The following is a 13,795-nucleotide window of genomic DNA, read 5'->3' as shown; positions in this document are numbered from 1 at the left end:
GAAAGGTTTTGATGGGTAATTGTGGGAGAACAAGAATTTCTGAAATACAACGTTGAAATCATAAGGGTGGAAGAATTTGAGGTATGGTCAAAGGAGAGGTTATAATCCAGATTGTACCATGAAAATCTAAGAAAAATCAGTAATGTCTGGTTGTGATCTGAGGCAGATTGTACCATGAAAATCTAAGAAAAATCAGTAATGTCTGGTTGTGATCTGAGACCACATTAAGGTATCAGTTAAGTAAGAGAGGAAATGTTAAAGATACTTTAAGCAGATAATAATATAGAGTTATGCTTCAAAATAATTTTCTGGAAGTGTGGAAGACAGACTACTATGGGAAGAATTTAAAAGTATAGTCGGTGAACCTGTTGCAGAAGGCCAAAATGCAAGATGTTGATGGTCTAAACAAGTAATGCGAAAGGGAAAATAGAGACTGAGAAACATGACTAAGACCTTTTCTGTCTATGAAGTAGAAAGATGAACAATATCACGAACATGGATAGGAACTCAGGAAGAAGACAAGAATCTGGAGAAGAAGCTGTGCTGAGTTTTAGCCATGCAGAGAATATTCAATAAGAAGTTAGAAAGTGGGGGGTGAAAGTCAAAGAGGTAAAGGCTAGGACTGCACTTTGGGTGTGATACTCTCCCCTCTCTCCCCTCATCTCCATCTGCCCAGCTCCTTCAATTTTTTTTTTCTGAAACAATTAGCTGCAAAAAATTATCAAAGCTTATTATATTAAGAGCCTTTAGTGGAATATCCAAGATGTTTGAATAGAGGTGCCCAGGACTCACCTCCTCCACACAGAAGAAATACTACTGTATTTCAAGGAGAATGAGGAAGGAGAACACTAGAACACAGCATGAATGTGACAGGAACCTGAAATGGCATAGAAACTCAGGTTGGCAGCATAGAGAGCAACAAAATGCACTGCAACTGTGACTGCGGCTCCCACACAGCAGGATCTCCATGTAGTCAAAAGGTCAGCAGGAGAGTTCCAGTGACCCCCATTATCACTGTGGACCTGGAGTCCTACCTACAAGGGAATTCTGTAATTCTCACAGTACTGTTTTGCTACATAGAATTCACATTGGATACTTGCAACCCCCAGAGCCCAAGCCACAATAGCACAGCAACATCTTGAGAAAGGAGACATTGCTAGAGTCCATCCCATCACAGGTACCAGCAGTCACTGCATCCCCCATTCTTGGGACCCCACAATCATTCCACCACACTCACCCAAAAGGCTGGAACCTCACAAATACAACTAAGTTTAACCATGCACTTGTAGCCCTGGCACCCGAGTCTAGAAAGTGCTCTGCACTCCAGGAAACAAGTAGGCTAGCACAGCAGACAGGCTGACCCCACCAGTGAAATTGACAAGCATTCCCCTTGGGCTTGAGGACAATATCCCTATATCTTTGTCCCAGGCCTGGTGCCTCAGATGCCACCAGAGTTATCAGCCCTCCTTTTGGGGGCCTAAGGACATGTCCTACCAGAGCCCATGGCCTCAGCATTGTGAAGTCCATGGTCAGACACTCTGGTGCAAATAGCAATTATCACCATGGGGACAGAGGACACACCCCTCCACAGACATTACCTCTAGCATTGTGGATACTACTATTGCCATTAGCATTCACTTCAATGGGACCTGAGAGCATGCTACTCTGCAACCAACCCGCTCTTCCCCAGCATTGCAGCTACTGCTGCCAGAGGGTACACTGACTTTGTTACTCATTCCCCGGGCAGAGCCTGAAAATATGTCCTTCATGTGGCCCATACCCCTGGCATTGCCAGAATTATCATCAGTACTTGTCTCTTGGGGGCCTACGTTGATGTCCACTGTAAAGTTTCACCACTATTTCCACAAACAACTGCAGTCTAGATCCTGAGAAAATTAGACACCACTGACATTGATTCTATCTGAAGAAATCACAGAGAGGCTACAATTCTGTGCCTACTCAGAAACAAAGCCAAATGAAAATGTCTTTCCCCATGAAAGCTATTTCATAAAATTGGGAGAGTCGATGCACAGATATCAACATAGAGTTACAAGAAGATGTAAAAGCAAGGAAGCATGACACCTCCAAAGAAACAAAATAATTTTCCATAAACAGACTGCAACATAGAATTTACTTAAAGCCTGAATAGATTTTAAAAAAATAATAATCCTATGGAAACTCTGTAAGATGCAAGAGACTATCATTAGACAATTCAATGAAATGAGGAAAATGATTCATGATATGGATGAGAATGATGGGATAGAAATCATACCCCAAAAAAGAACCAAACAGAAACCTTGGAGCTGAAAAATTCACTCCATGAAATAAAAAGTAATTATCGAGAGTTTTAAAGAGAGTACACGAAGGAAAAAGAATTTCTGAAGTTGAAGAGAGGTCTTTTGAAATAGCCCAGTCAGGAATCAAAGGAAAATATAAGGAAGAACAGAAGAGAACCAGGGAGGAGGAGAGAAAAGGGCAAGAAAGAAGAAAGAGGATGAAAAAGCCCAAGAGACTTCTGGGACACCATTAAGTGAACAAATATCTGCCCTATTGGGATTTCAGAATAAAAGGGGAAAGTCTTTAAAAATCTACTTAGGAAATGATATCTAAAATATTCCAAGAGGTATTGACATCTAGATCCAGGAAGCTAAACAACAACAACAACAACAACAAACAACCCCAAACCTAAGCAGGCTCAACCATGAAAGACCCTCTTTGGGGCAAATTATAATCAAATTGTCAAATCCAGAGACAAAGAGAATTTTTAAAACTGCAAGAGAAAAAGATTCAAGTCACATATAAGGAAAGCCCTATTATTCTAACAGCAGATTTCTTAGCAGAGACCTTAAAGGCCAGAAGAGAATGGGATGATATATTCAAAGGCCTGAAAAAAAACACTGCCAACGAAGAATACACTACTCAGCAACGCTACCTTCAGAAATTAAGGTGACATACAGTCTTTCCCATACAAGCGAACACTGAGGGAATTCTTTTTTTTTAAATTTTAATTTTAATTCTTTTAGTCATACATGACAGCAGAATGCATTTTGACACATAATACATACATGGAATGTACATACATCAATCATATTGTCTATTCTATTCTGCTGCCCTTCCTATCCCCCCTAATCCTCCCCTCCTCTCCCATCCTTTCTCTCTATCCAATCTAATGTGACACACTTTTTTCTTTTTCTCATTACAACATCAGATATGCATTCTGTATAACAATGAGGTTCTCCTTCCATCTTCCGTGCAACTCCCCTTCTCCCTCTTTTTCCCTCCCACCTCTCTTCCCTATTTAGTGGTAGTCTTCTTCTCATGCTCTTCCTCCCTATCCCATTTTGAGTCACCCCCCTTATATCAGAGAAGACATTCGGCATTTGTTTTTTAGGGATTGGCTATCTTCACTTAGCATAATCTGCTCTAATGCCATCCATTTGCCTGCAAATGCCATGATCTTGTTATTTTTTAGTGCTGAGTAATATTCCATTGTATATTAATGCCACATTTTTTTAATCCATTCATCTATTGAAGGGCATCTAGGTTGGTTCCACATTCTAGCTATTGTGAATTGTGCTGCTATAAACATTGATGTGGCTGTGTCCCTGTAGTATGCTCTTTTTAGGTCTTTTGGGTATAGTCCGAGAAGGGGAATAGCTGGGTCAAATGGTGGTTCCATTCTTGAGGGAATTCTTCATCACTACAACAACTTTCTAAGATACATTTAAAGGAGTGCTACATTTGTAAGCAAAACATTGGTAACTACCATAGTAAAGCAGAGGCAAAAGAGTAAAACTCACTGGTAGACAAAACAAAAAATGAACAAGAACAAAAACGTCTCATTATAGAAAACTACCAAATCACAAAGATAAATAAGAAGAGAGATAGGAAAGAACCAAAAAAATAGAGAAAACACTCAAGAAAACTATAACAAAAATGGCAGGAGTAAGTTCCTACATATCCATACAAGCTGAATGGAAATGGATTGAATTTTCCAATCAAAGGAAATAGAGTGGCCAAATGAATTTGAAAAAAAAACAAAAAACAAAAAACAAAACAAGACCAACTATATGTTGTGCCTACAAGAAACTCACTTCACTGGTGAAGATATACATAGATTTAAACTGAAGGGAGGGGAAAATATTCTATGCAACCTGAAAACAAAAGTGAGCCAAAAAAAACAAAACAAAACAAAATACTAAGTCAAAATCTTTTAGGAGAGAAGGAGTATATAATGATAAAAAGATCAAATCAGTAAGAAGAAATTATATATACACACACACACACATATATACACACACATACACACACACACACACATATATATGATGTTTTATATATACACACACAAACATATATATATACACACACATATAATGTACATATACATGTATCCCAAATACCCAAGCATCCATACATAAAGCTAATACTATTGCAGCTAAAGAAAAAAACTAGATGCCAATACAATAAAATTTGGAGAGTAGTTATAGCAAAAATCCTGCAACTAGAATGTGTTCACATACTCCAAGAAGAACCAAATGGCCAGCGAGGGCTGCATGTAAAGGAGTAAGAGAAAATGGCAGAAGATGGAATTAAAAGGATTTAGAGAAATATCACAGATGACAAGGAGGCTATCACTAAGGGTTGGGTTGTATTTACAGTAAGGTGGAGACACGGTTGGGTGTACAGCAGAGGAGAGGCATGGTCTGATTTACACTGTGAAAGAATTGATGCTGGCTCCTATGTGCAAAAGAACCTACCATCGATGAGGGTGGAGGCAGGGGGATCAGTAAGGAGGCAACTGCAATAATGTGGAAGAAAATGATGGTTCAAGTAGGTGGTAGCAGTGGACATGGTCATGGAGAGAAGTTACGAGTTGGGGTTTGTTTCAAAGGCAGAAGCAGTAAGAGAGGAGTTCAGGATGACGCTACAGTGATCCACTTGACACCTTCTTAGGAAGCAGAAATGAAGAGCTGGTAGCAAGAGCGCTGAGATATTTTGTTCTACACATTGAGTTGAAAAGGTAACCTAAGAAATGAGAATCGAAAGGAGAGAGACAGGATTCAATGTTTGAGCTTCGCATCCCCACAGCATGTAAACATTGGGACGATGACAACACTTTGGTAAAGAACCTGAGGAGCCACTATGGACACTGAATGACATTACTTACTTCATTTGCTCATCTGTGTCTTCTTTGTTAATGATCTGCCTCCTTTTTGTAATAAAAACAAATCTTCAAAGGACTTTCTTTCAATGCATGGAAAAAGAAAACAATGACAACAACAACAAAATAAGTCACCATAAAAGCATCTATTCCCATGTTCCTGTATAAAGCCCTCACACTCCCTCCACATCACCTCCCTGACTGCACTCCTGCCTGTACTCAAGTACCCTCTTCTCTGAGGGGACATCCTAACCAAACTACGTACGAGAAGCTCCTTCTCCTTTTACTCTGCATTGGCGTCTTTTCACTATTATTTCACACTTATTTGTTCATTGTTTATGTTCCACACAGACAAGGCAGGGACAATATCTTGTTCATAGATGTATCCTCAGCAGCAAGAATAGTCCTCAGTACAGACTGGCCTCAAAAACTACATATTAAATAACAAATGGACAAACAATCCAGTTAATAATGGGCCAAGGATGTGAATAGACATTTCTCAGAAGAATATAAATAAACTGCCAATAAGCACTGAAAAGATGGTCAATATCAATAATCGTTAGGGAAATACAAATCAAAATGACAATGAGATACTTCTGTCCATCCATTAAAATGACTATTATAAAAAACAAAAGGAGGGACAAATAGTTATCCATATGTAGAATGAGACTAGATCTTTATTTCTCACTCTGCATAAAAATCAATTTAAAAATAGATCAGATAACTAGGAATTAGATCAGAAACAAAGGAACTTCTAGAAGAAAACATACAGTTAACACTTCAGCATAGAGGCACAGGCAATGACTTTCAATAGGACTCCTAAAGCTCAGGAAAATAACAACAAGAATTGATAAATGTGATGGCATCAAATTAAAAAACTTCTTTACCGAAAAGGAAATAATGTGGAGACAGAACCTACAGGATGCAAGAAAATTTTTCCTAGCTACTCTTCTGACAGAGGATTAATATCCAGAGTATATAAAGAACTCAAAAAACTTAACACAAAAAATCAAAAGACCTGATTAATAAAGGGGCAAATTAACTAAACAGACACTACTCAAAAGAAAAAATACAAATGGCCAATAAATATATGAAAAAATGTTCAACATCATTAGCAATTAGGGAATTACGAATCAAAACTACCCTGAGATTTCATCTTACTCCAGTCAGAATGGTAGCCTTGAAGAAAAAAAACAAAACAAAAAACAGAAAATTGGACTGCACAGTTATCACTGTAGAATATTTTTGCCTTTGGTGAAACGTGATATTTGTTACACTACACAGTTTTAGTTTCTTATCCAAAATAGTCCTACCTTTTAATGCCACAAAATATTTTCTGTCTACTTTCTTAACAGCAAAATTAAATCAGTTCATTAGTTATCAAACAAAAAAGCATACAACAATAATAAATGCTGGAGAAAATGAACACTGACACTGTTGGTAGCATTATAAATTAGTACAACTGAAGCCAGATTTAAAGATAGGTAGTTAGTGTAGTTATAGAAATCAGTTCTAAAATGAAGTCTAATAAAGAAAATGGAGTCCATCTGAGCCCACGAAACCAGAACAGCACTTAGGAGAGGAAATGTTAATATTTCTAAAGCTGGGGTCCATCCCAAAGAACTGTTAATGAAACAGCTCCCAGCAAGACAGGGAGATGTTAATCAAATCATCCCAGGCCTTTTCTGCCCAGATCACTCCTCCCTCCCCATGGGCCTCCGTTTTCAACCTTTTGGCTTTTCCACCAGTATCCCCCACCACATGCAGCCTAGAGGGACATAAGCAAAATAAAGGACAGGAATGTAGAAGAACAAAAGAAAACCTTAGATATAAAAGGGAGAAGACCTCCCCTTCCCTTGAATTCTGCCTTTCAGGTCCCTTTCTTCCTGTGGTGGGTAGGTGGGGAGGGTGTGGGGGGGTACTTTCTGCTATCCTTTAATAAAGCCTTTGCACGCTTCCCTGGTGTTATACTTCAGGATTCTGGGAAGCAAGGACTCATCACAGTGAATGGTATCACAACCACTGGAGGTTCCTCAAACAACTAAGAATGGAGCCATCATATGGCCCAGCTACACCACTTCCCCAGTATATATCCTAAAGAGTCACTTTAGGATACTACAGCAGTACATGCACACCCATGTTTATAGCAGCCCAATTCACAATAGCCAAACTATGGAAGCAGCTGAGGTGTCCATCAACAGAAAAATGGATAAATAAAATGTATGCCTATGTACACAATGGAGTTTTATTCAGCCATAAAGAAAAATGAAGTAATGTAATTTTCAGGAAAATGGATGGAACTTGAAAACACAATATTAAATAAAATAAGCCAAACTCAGAAAGTCAAGGGTTGTATATTTTCTCTCATAGAAGGTAGAGAGAGAAAAGGAAAAGAAAGTTTAAGAGGAACTCTCAAGAAAATCAAAGGAAGATCAGAAAAGCAGAGGAAAGGGACCAGAAGGATGGAGGATGGAAGGGAAATGGGAACTACTGAGGAATGATAATGGCCAAATTATATTGTTGTATTGTGTGCATGTATAGATATGCAACAACAAATACCACCGTTGTGTACAACTATGCTGTGCCAATAAAAATATGAAGGCAAAACTAGAAAACAAGTTTTGTCCAGGATGTGAAGAACTGAAATCTCATGCATTGCTGATGGGAATGCAAAATGGTACAGACACCGTGGAAAACAGTATGGTGGCTGCTCAAAAATATAACATAGGATTACCATAAAATATAGCAATTCCACTTCAGGGTATACACACAAAAGAATGAAAAACAAAGACTTACACAGGTATTTGAATACCAACATTCATAGCAGCACTATTCACATGATAACTCAAAAAATAGGAGAAACTGAAGTGTCCATGAAATGAATGGGTAAAAAAAAAAATATGATATATACATATGATGGAACATTACTCACCCTTAAAAAGGAATGAAATCCTGATACATGCTAACCTTGACACACAACACAGATGAAATGGGAAACATTCTGCTAAGTTAAAGACACCAGAAAGGAAAGATGAAATATTACATGATTCCACTTATACAAGGTCCCTAGAGTAATCAAAGTAGAACAGTGGTTGCCAGGGGATAGGGGAAGGAGCTAAAGAAAAGTTTTTGTTTAGAATATACAGTCCAGTTTGGGATTATAAAAGTATTCTGGAGATAGAGAATATTAATGGTCATATGCAATGAGAATGTACTGAATACCACCTAAATTTTATGTTATGTTTTACCACAATTAAAAATACAAAATTAAAAAAAATTATTTGTTGAAAGACTTGAATGAATGGGTTACTTCTTTCCATTATTGTTGTATTCCATTTTCATGATCATTCTATATAAGTTATTTATTGTAAGAGGCCTCAAATCTTCTTGGTAAGAAGGCAAGAGTATGTGTATGTATATGTATGTGTGTGTGTGTGTGTGTGTATATATTTTTTTAAGTATGAATTGAAAGCCACAGGAAATGAAGACTTATGGTTTCACCCCTGTGGAATTAGTTACTTTGCCTTTGAAATTCCAAAGGTCTTTGTTCATACCTCCTTTATGTCACTAAAAACATTTTATGGCAATTTATTCCTTTCCCTGTTTTTCCCAATGGTCTGTGCGCTAAAGGCAGAGTATGTCTTAGTCAACTTTACTTCACCAAAATTTAACAAATTCCCTGGTTTCATCAAATATTAACTGAGGAATGCTTATTTTGTTATGGAAGAATGATGGGTGACAGAATGTTGAAGAACAATTAAAAGAGATGATATTAATTTCAATATTTTCCAAAACCCTCAAGTAGTGGGTTTAAATGTAAGGAAAACAAATGGGCTTGGGGCCAGGGATTTGAATGGAAGTACAAACCATGTCTTCAAAGTAATTCTTACTTTCTGTGCCATCTGCTTCCAGATGCTTCTCTCTGGATTTCTGTTTATATTTCCAAAGTGCTTGATGGCTCCAGAGAGTCTGTAGCATCCATACTTCTCATCAGGAAGAAAGCACAAGATGTCCATGGCTTGCTGCAAAAAGAGAAACAGATGGTCCTGTCTTCTTTTTTTCTAATGGCTGCAGTAAGCATCTCACCCCACTGTGTGTCACACCTCCCCCTCTAGGCTGTAGGCTGGCAGGAATGAGACACCACAGACCCCAGGGTTGACAGATATGTTCAAAGAAATGCAAATAGGCCCTGTTGGCAGTTGGCTACCTACAGTCTGCTAATCCATTTTAAAAAGAATCAGGCAGGCACAGACTTGGCTTGTTTAATTTCCAATAGCTTTAGAACTTTCCTTCAACACCCTACTCCTCTCCTGTCCCTACCAGCAATAGATCACTAACTGGTTGTATGAGGTCAATTATTTTGCATTTCATGGTTATGACGGCAAGTCCCATATCTGCTGGGTTGCTTGTTTCTGTGGTCCCATGTGTTCTCCTTATTTTAATCCAGAGTCAGCTCAATTCAAAGACTGGTAGGAGGAAGTCTTTAAGGAAAAAAATACATCATTATAGAATTGCATCTTGAGAAGCCTCTGTACATGGTAAGATGTGCACTCTCATACATTCTAGGACGGTGAAAATAGGTATGCTTTTTCTAGTGATTAATTTAAAATGTGTATCAAGAGACTGTACAAAATTTGTGTTCCTTACCTGGTAATTTTATTTCTTAGAATGTAGCATAAGATGAATCCAATATGCAGAAAAGTTTCCCTACCATGATATTCACGATGTGGCGGGGTGGGGGGCAGCTTGAAGCTAGTATAATAGCACAACAATAGGACAAATGCCTTATAAAATACTGAGTATCCATTTAAATGTTTATAAAGAGTTTGTGACAATACTTAAAATGCTTATAAGATGAAGTTGAAAAATAGTATATGAAAAATAGTACATGCAGTATATTTATAAATATCTATTGAAAAACCTTAACTAAAAAAAACCACCATAATGTCCCTACCAAAGCAACCCCAAGTAGATTAAAGACAGAATACTATAGCTAGATATACCCAATAAAAGAGGTGCTTGTCGTTGAGTTGAAATTTCTTTCTGTAGTTCCAAATTTACTCCACTGACAATGTGCACTCTTAGTAAGCTTTGGACAGAAGCAGCTCTCTCCCATAAGGGTCACTTCTGCAAGTCCCTTAAGAAGAATGGAGCACTAAGATGCTTTCCATCATTCCTCATTGTCATTAACAGAGTGTGCTTTGACAATTAACAAGCCTTACTTCTGTGGCCAGCAATTCTTCAGCATCATCCAGGCTCTCCACAGCAAATACTGCACAGGAATAATCATGAAAGTCAGGGGGATTTGCAGACACCAGGAACATGGCTATAGTGGGGAAACCATCATTAACCAGCTTGGAGAATGCCAAAGGCCTGAGAAAATTATTGACCAATATTCACCGTTTACTCTCACAGCTTATAGTATACATGTAAATAAGCCACAATAAAATCCATATTGGACCCAAACCTCTCCAGTCAATTTTTACCCTCTATTAACTTTTCAGTCATGTCAGTCATGTGTTAATACCTCTCAAGAGGAGGCTGGCCAAATCCAAAAGCAAATTCAACTATAACAGCTTGAATTGGTGTGAAAACAACAACAACAACAACAAAACTAAGATAATGTGTGTTGGCAAAACTTTGAAAACAGGAATTTGGCCTAGACTCATGGCTGAGGGCCAGGGGATGAAAAATGTTTTGTAAAATTATAAGTAGAACAGACCTGAGCTTCAAAGGCTAGGAAGCAGCCAGGCTCTGGTGTCAGCACCCAAGGAACATCAGCAGTGTAGCCTGTCACATCACATCCTCACTCTTAGGAGGCCGAGTCTGACTTTCAAGGGATCCATAAATTGGCTACTGTGTTTAACACTGCACCACTGACATGTCTGACTCCAGATGTGATTCACTTCATCAGGAAACATGATGCAGGCCAAAGCCAAGGCAGGCTGTCAGCAGCACATCATCAACGGACTTGGCAGAATCACTCCAGACCCACCACCAAACACTTGCTCCTGAGGAAGTTGGGTTTGGTTTTTTTAAGCTCTTTTTCCTGTTTATCACTCATTGAAGTGAAGATCTATTATCCTGAACCTCAATCTCAGACACAAGAAATTGGGCTACAGGAATGCTCATGAATGTCTATTTGGAAAGAAGCCAAATATCTATCGCAATTGACTTAACTGTTATAATATTCACACAGTGGGTTATTATTTAATATACAAAGTTCCATGAACCATGAGAGAATGTCAAAATAATTATGCCAACAGAAATCAATCAGACAAAAAGAATATATATATATATGATTTTGCATTACAAAATTCTAGAATATGCAACCAGTCTCTAGTGACAGAAATCCTAAGTAGTTGCCTAGGGATTGGGAAGGACTCAAACAAGGGGCAGGAATCAGGGATTCTAAAAGATCCAGAGGAAACTTCTCAATGGATGTGTGAGTTATCTTGATTGTAGTGATGGTTTTACACATATATGACAGCACATTCCAATTGTATACTTCAAACATGTAAAGTTCATCCTAGGTCAATAATAATAAAACTGTTTTATAAAAATTTTAAAGAAACTGGCTAACTCAAAGAAAATCAAAGAAAAGTATATATTTTAAGTAGAAATACATAAAAATGTTAAGTATTTTATAAATGATTTTTATTTTCCTACTTGACAAATAAAAGCTACATGTATTTATGGTGTGCAAAATGTTTTGACATATAATGGTACAATAGCTTGATCTTGGTAATTAATATATTACCTCATATACTTACTTTTTTTGTGGTAAGACTATCATAAATCTACTCAGAAATTTTCAAATATCTGATGCATTATTATTAACAATCACCACATTAAGCAACAGATCTTATGAACTCCTTCAACTGTTTTAGATTCCACCTATAAGTGAGCTCATGTGGTAGTTGGCTTTCTGTGTCTGGCTCATTATGCTTAGCATGACACCCTCTAGCTTCATCCATGTTGTGCAAAATTATTTTTCCCCCAGGCTGAATAGTTTTCCTTTGTGTAGACATACACCAAATTTTCTTCATCAATTCATCCTTGTTGTGGTTTGGATGTGAGCTATCCCCCAATATCTCCTTTGTTAATGTAGAAATGTTTTTCAGAGTTTTATTAGATTGTGAGAGCCATAATTGAATCAGTCTATTCTAGTTTGGATGGTTGTTAACTGCATGTTAACTGTAGGCAGGTGGCATGTGGCGAAAGGAGGTGGATCACTGAGGTGTGCTCTGGAAGGGTATATCTTTCCCATGACCCTCTTCTCCCTTTGTTCTCCCACTCTGCTGCTTGACCCCATCAGGAGCTGAGTAGTTTTCCTCTACTGGGCTGTCTCCCCATAGTGTGCTATCTCATCTTAGGCCCAGAGCAATGGAGTCAGCCTTCTATGTGCTAAGAGCTCTGAAACCATAAGGCCCAAATAAACTTTTCCTCTAAGTTGTTTTTGTAGAATATATTAAAACAATCTAATAGTGGTGCAATAAACTTATTTCATTGCCTTTAGATATATAACAATAAGTAGGACTGGTGGATTTTTTTTTTTTTTTAGAAACCTCTATACTGTTTTCCATAATGATTGCACCAATATTTAAATTTCTTTCTTGTCAACACTTGCTATCTCTTATTTTTGGAAATGGACATCCTAGCAGGTGTGAGGTGATATCCAGTGTGATTTTGATTTATATTTCCTTGAGAATCAATAGTGTTGGGCATCTTTTCCTAAACTTTTTGGCCATTTTTATGCCTTTTTTTGAGAAATGTCCTTAAATTCTTTGTCTACTTTTTAATCAGTTTTTTTTTCCTTTTAAGTTCCTTGTGTTTTAGGTATTAACTCCTTATTGGATGTATGGTTTGCAAATGTTTCCTCCTATTCCATAGGTTGTTTCTTCTCTATGCATGATTGTCATGCACTAGAGGAAATGAATATTAGGATATAGGCAAAATATCAAGGATTCTACCAGGCAAGGACTTCTTGGTTGCAGACTGCTCCTAGGGTTTTTAGACCAACAGTAGGAAGAATCAGTGCAATAAATAAATAGAATGAGGAAAGATCAGAAAAGAAGAAAAATATACATAGGGTCAAGCTACAGAGATGGCATTAAGAACTAAAGGATTTTGAAGGAGCCACCTCTGAAGGGGCTAAGTGGGTCTGAAACATGCCTAGTACAAGGGTCAGACCTGAGAGTTAAGAAGCAAAGGGGTATCCACGGCCACATAGTGTCTAGTTGGGGGCTGGCTCATTTCATTTCCTTTGCTCCTTCAATGGGTGGACAGCCTGCCTGCTGTCCAATTAATGTGTGGTATTGACAAATGCCTATGTTTAGGAAGTTTGAATAAAATCCTCATATTGCTGAAGTTTGCTGTCTTGTATCCACCCTCAGGACACTTTGAAACTCGTGTTTGGCAAGAATGGAAAGAATTCCAGATCATCTTTTGAAATGTCCCCTTGAATGACAATGAGTACTGAAAACAGTGGTCTGACAATACCTAATTTGGACCAGCAGATGTCAGACTTTGCACAGTAATCGATCTGAAAAAAAAAACCCCAATTCTCAGCAAGATAAATTAATTGAGGAAAAACATGAATTTTTCATAGTACAAAGGCTTCCATGTTCT

General features: G+C 37.8%; 1 protein-coding gene across 1 annotated transcript in view; it reads right to left on the bottom strand.

Moving 5' to 3' along the window:
- Myh15 (myosin heavy chain 15) overlaps positions 1-10,512 on the bottom strand; it is a 123,065-nt gene extending 112,553 nt beyond the window's left edge. Inside the window, 3 exon segments of the mRNA XM_048803852.1 lie at positions 9,055-9,102; positions 9,105-9,186; positions 10,387-10,512. Of these exon segments, the coding sequence (XP_048659809.1) occupies positions 9,055-9,102; positions 9,105-9,186; positions 10,387-10,488 (232 nt within the window). The 5' untranslated portion in view covers positions 10,489-10,512.
- Between the last annotated feature and the right edge of the window lie 3,283 nt (positions 10,513-13,795).

This window comes from Marmota marmota, unplaced genomic scaffold, assembly GCF_001458135.2.
Source record: "Marmota marmota marmota unplaced genomic scaffold, marMar, whole genome shotgun sequence".
Lineage (NCBI taxonomy): Eukaryota > Metazoa > Chordata > Mammalia > Rodentia > Sciuridae > Marmota > Marmota marmota.
This window is presented reverse-complemented; position numbering and strand designations above follow the sequence as displayed.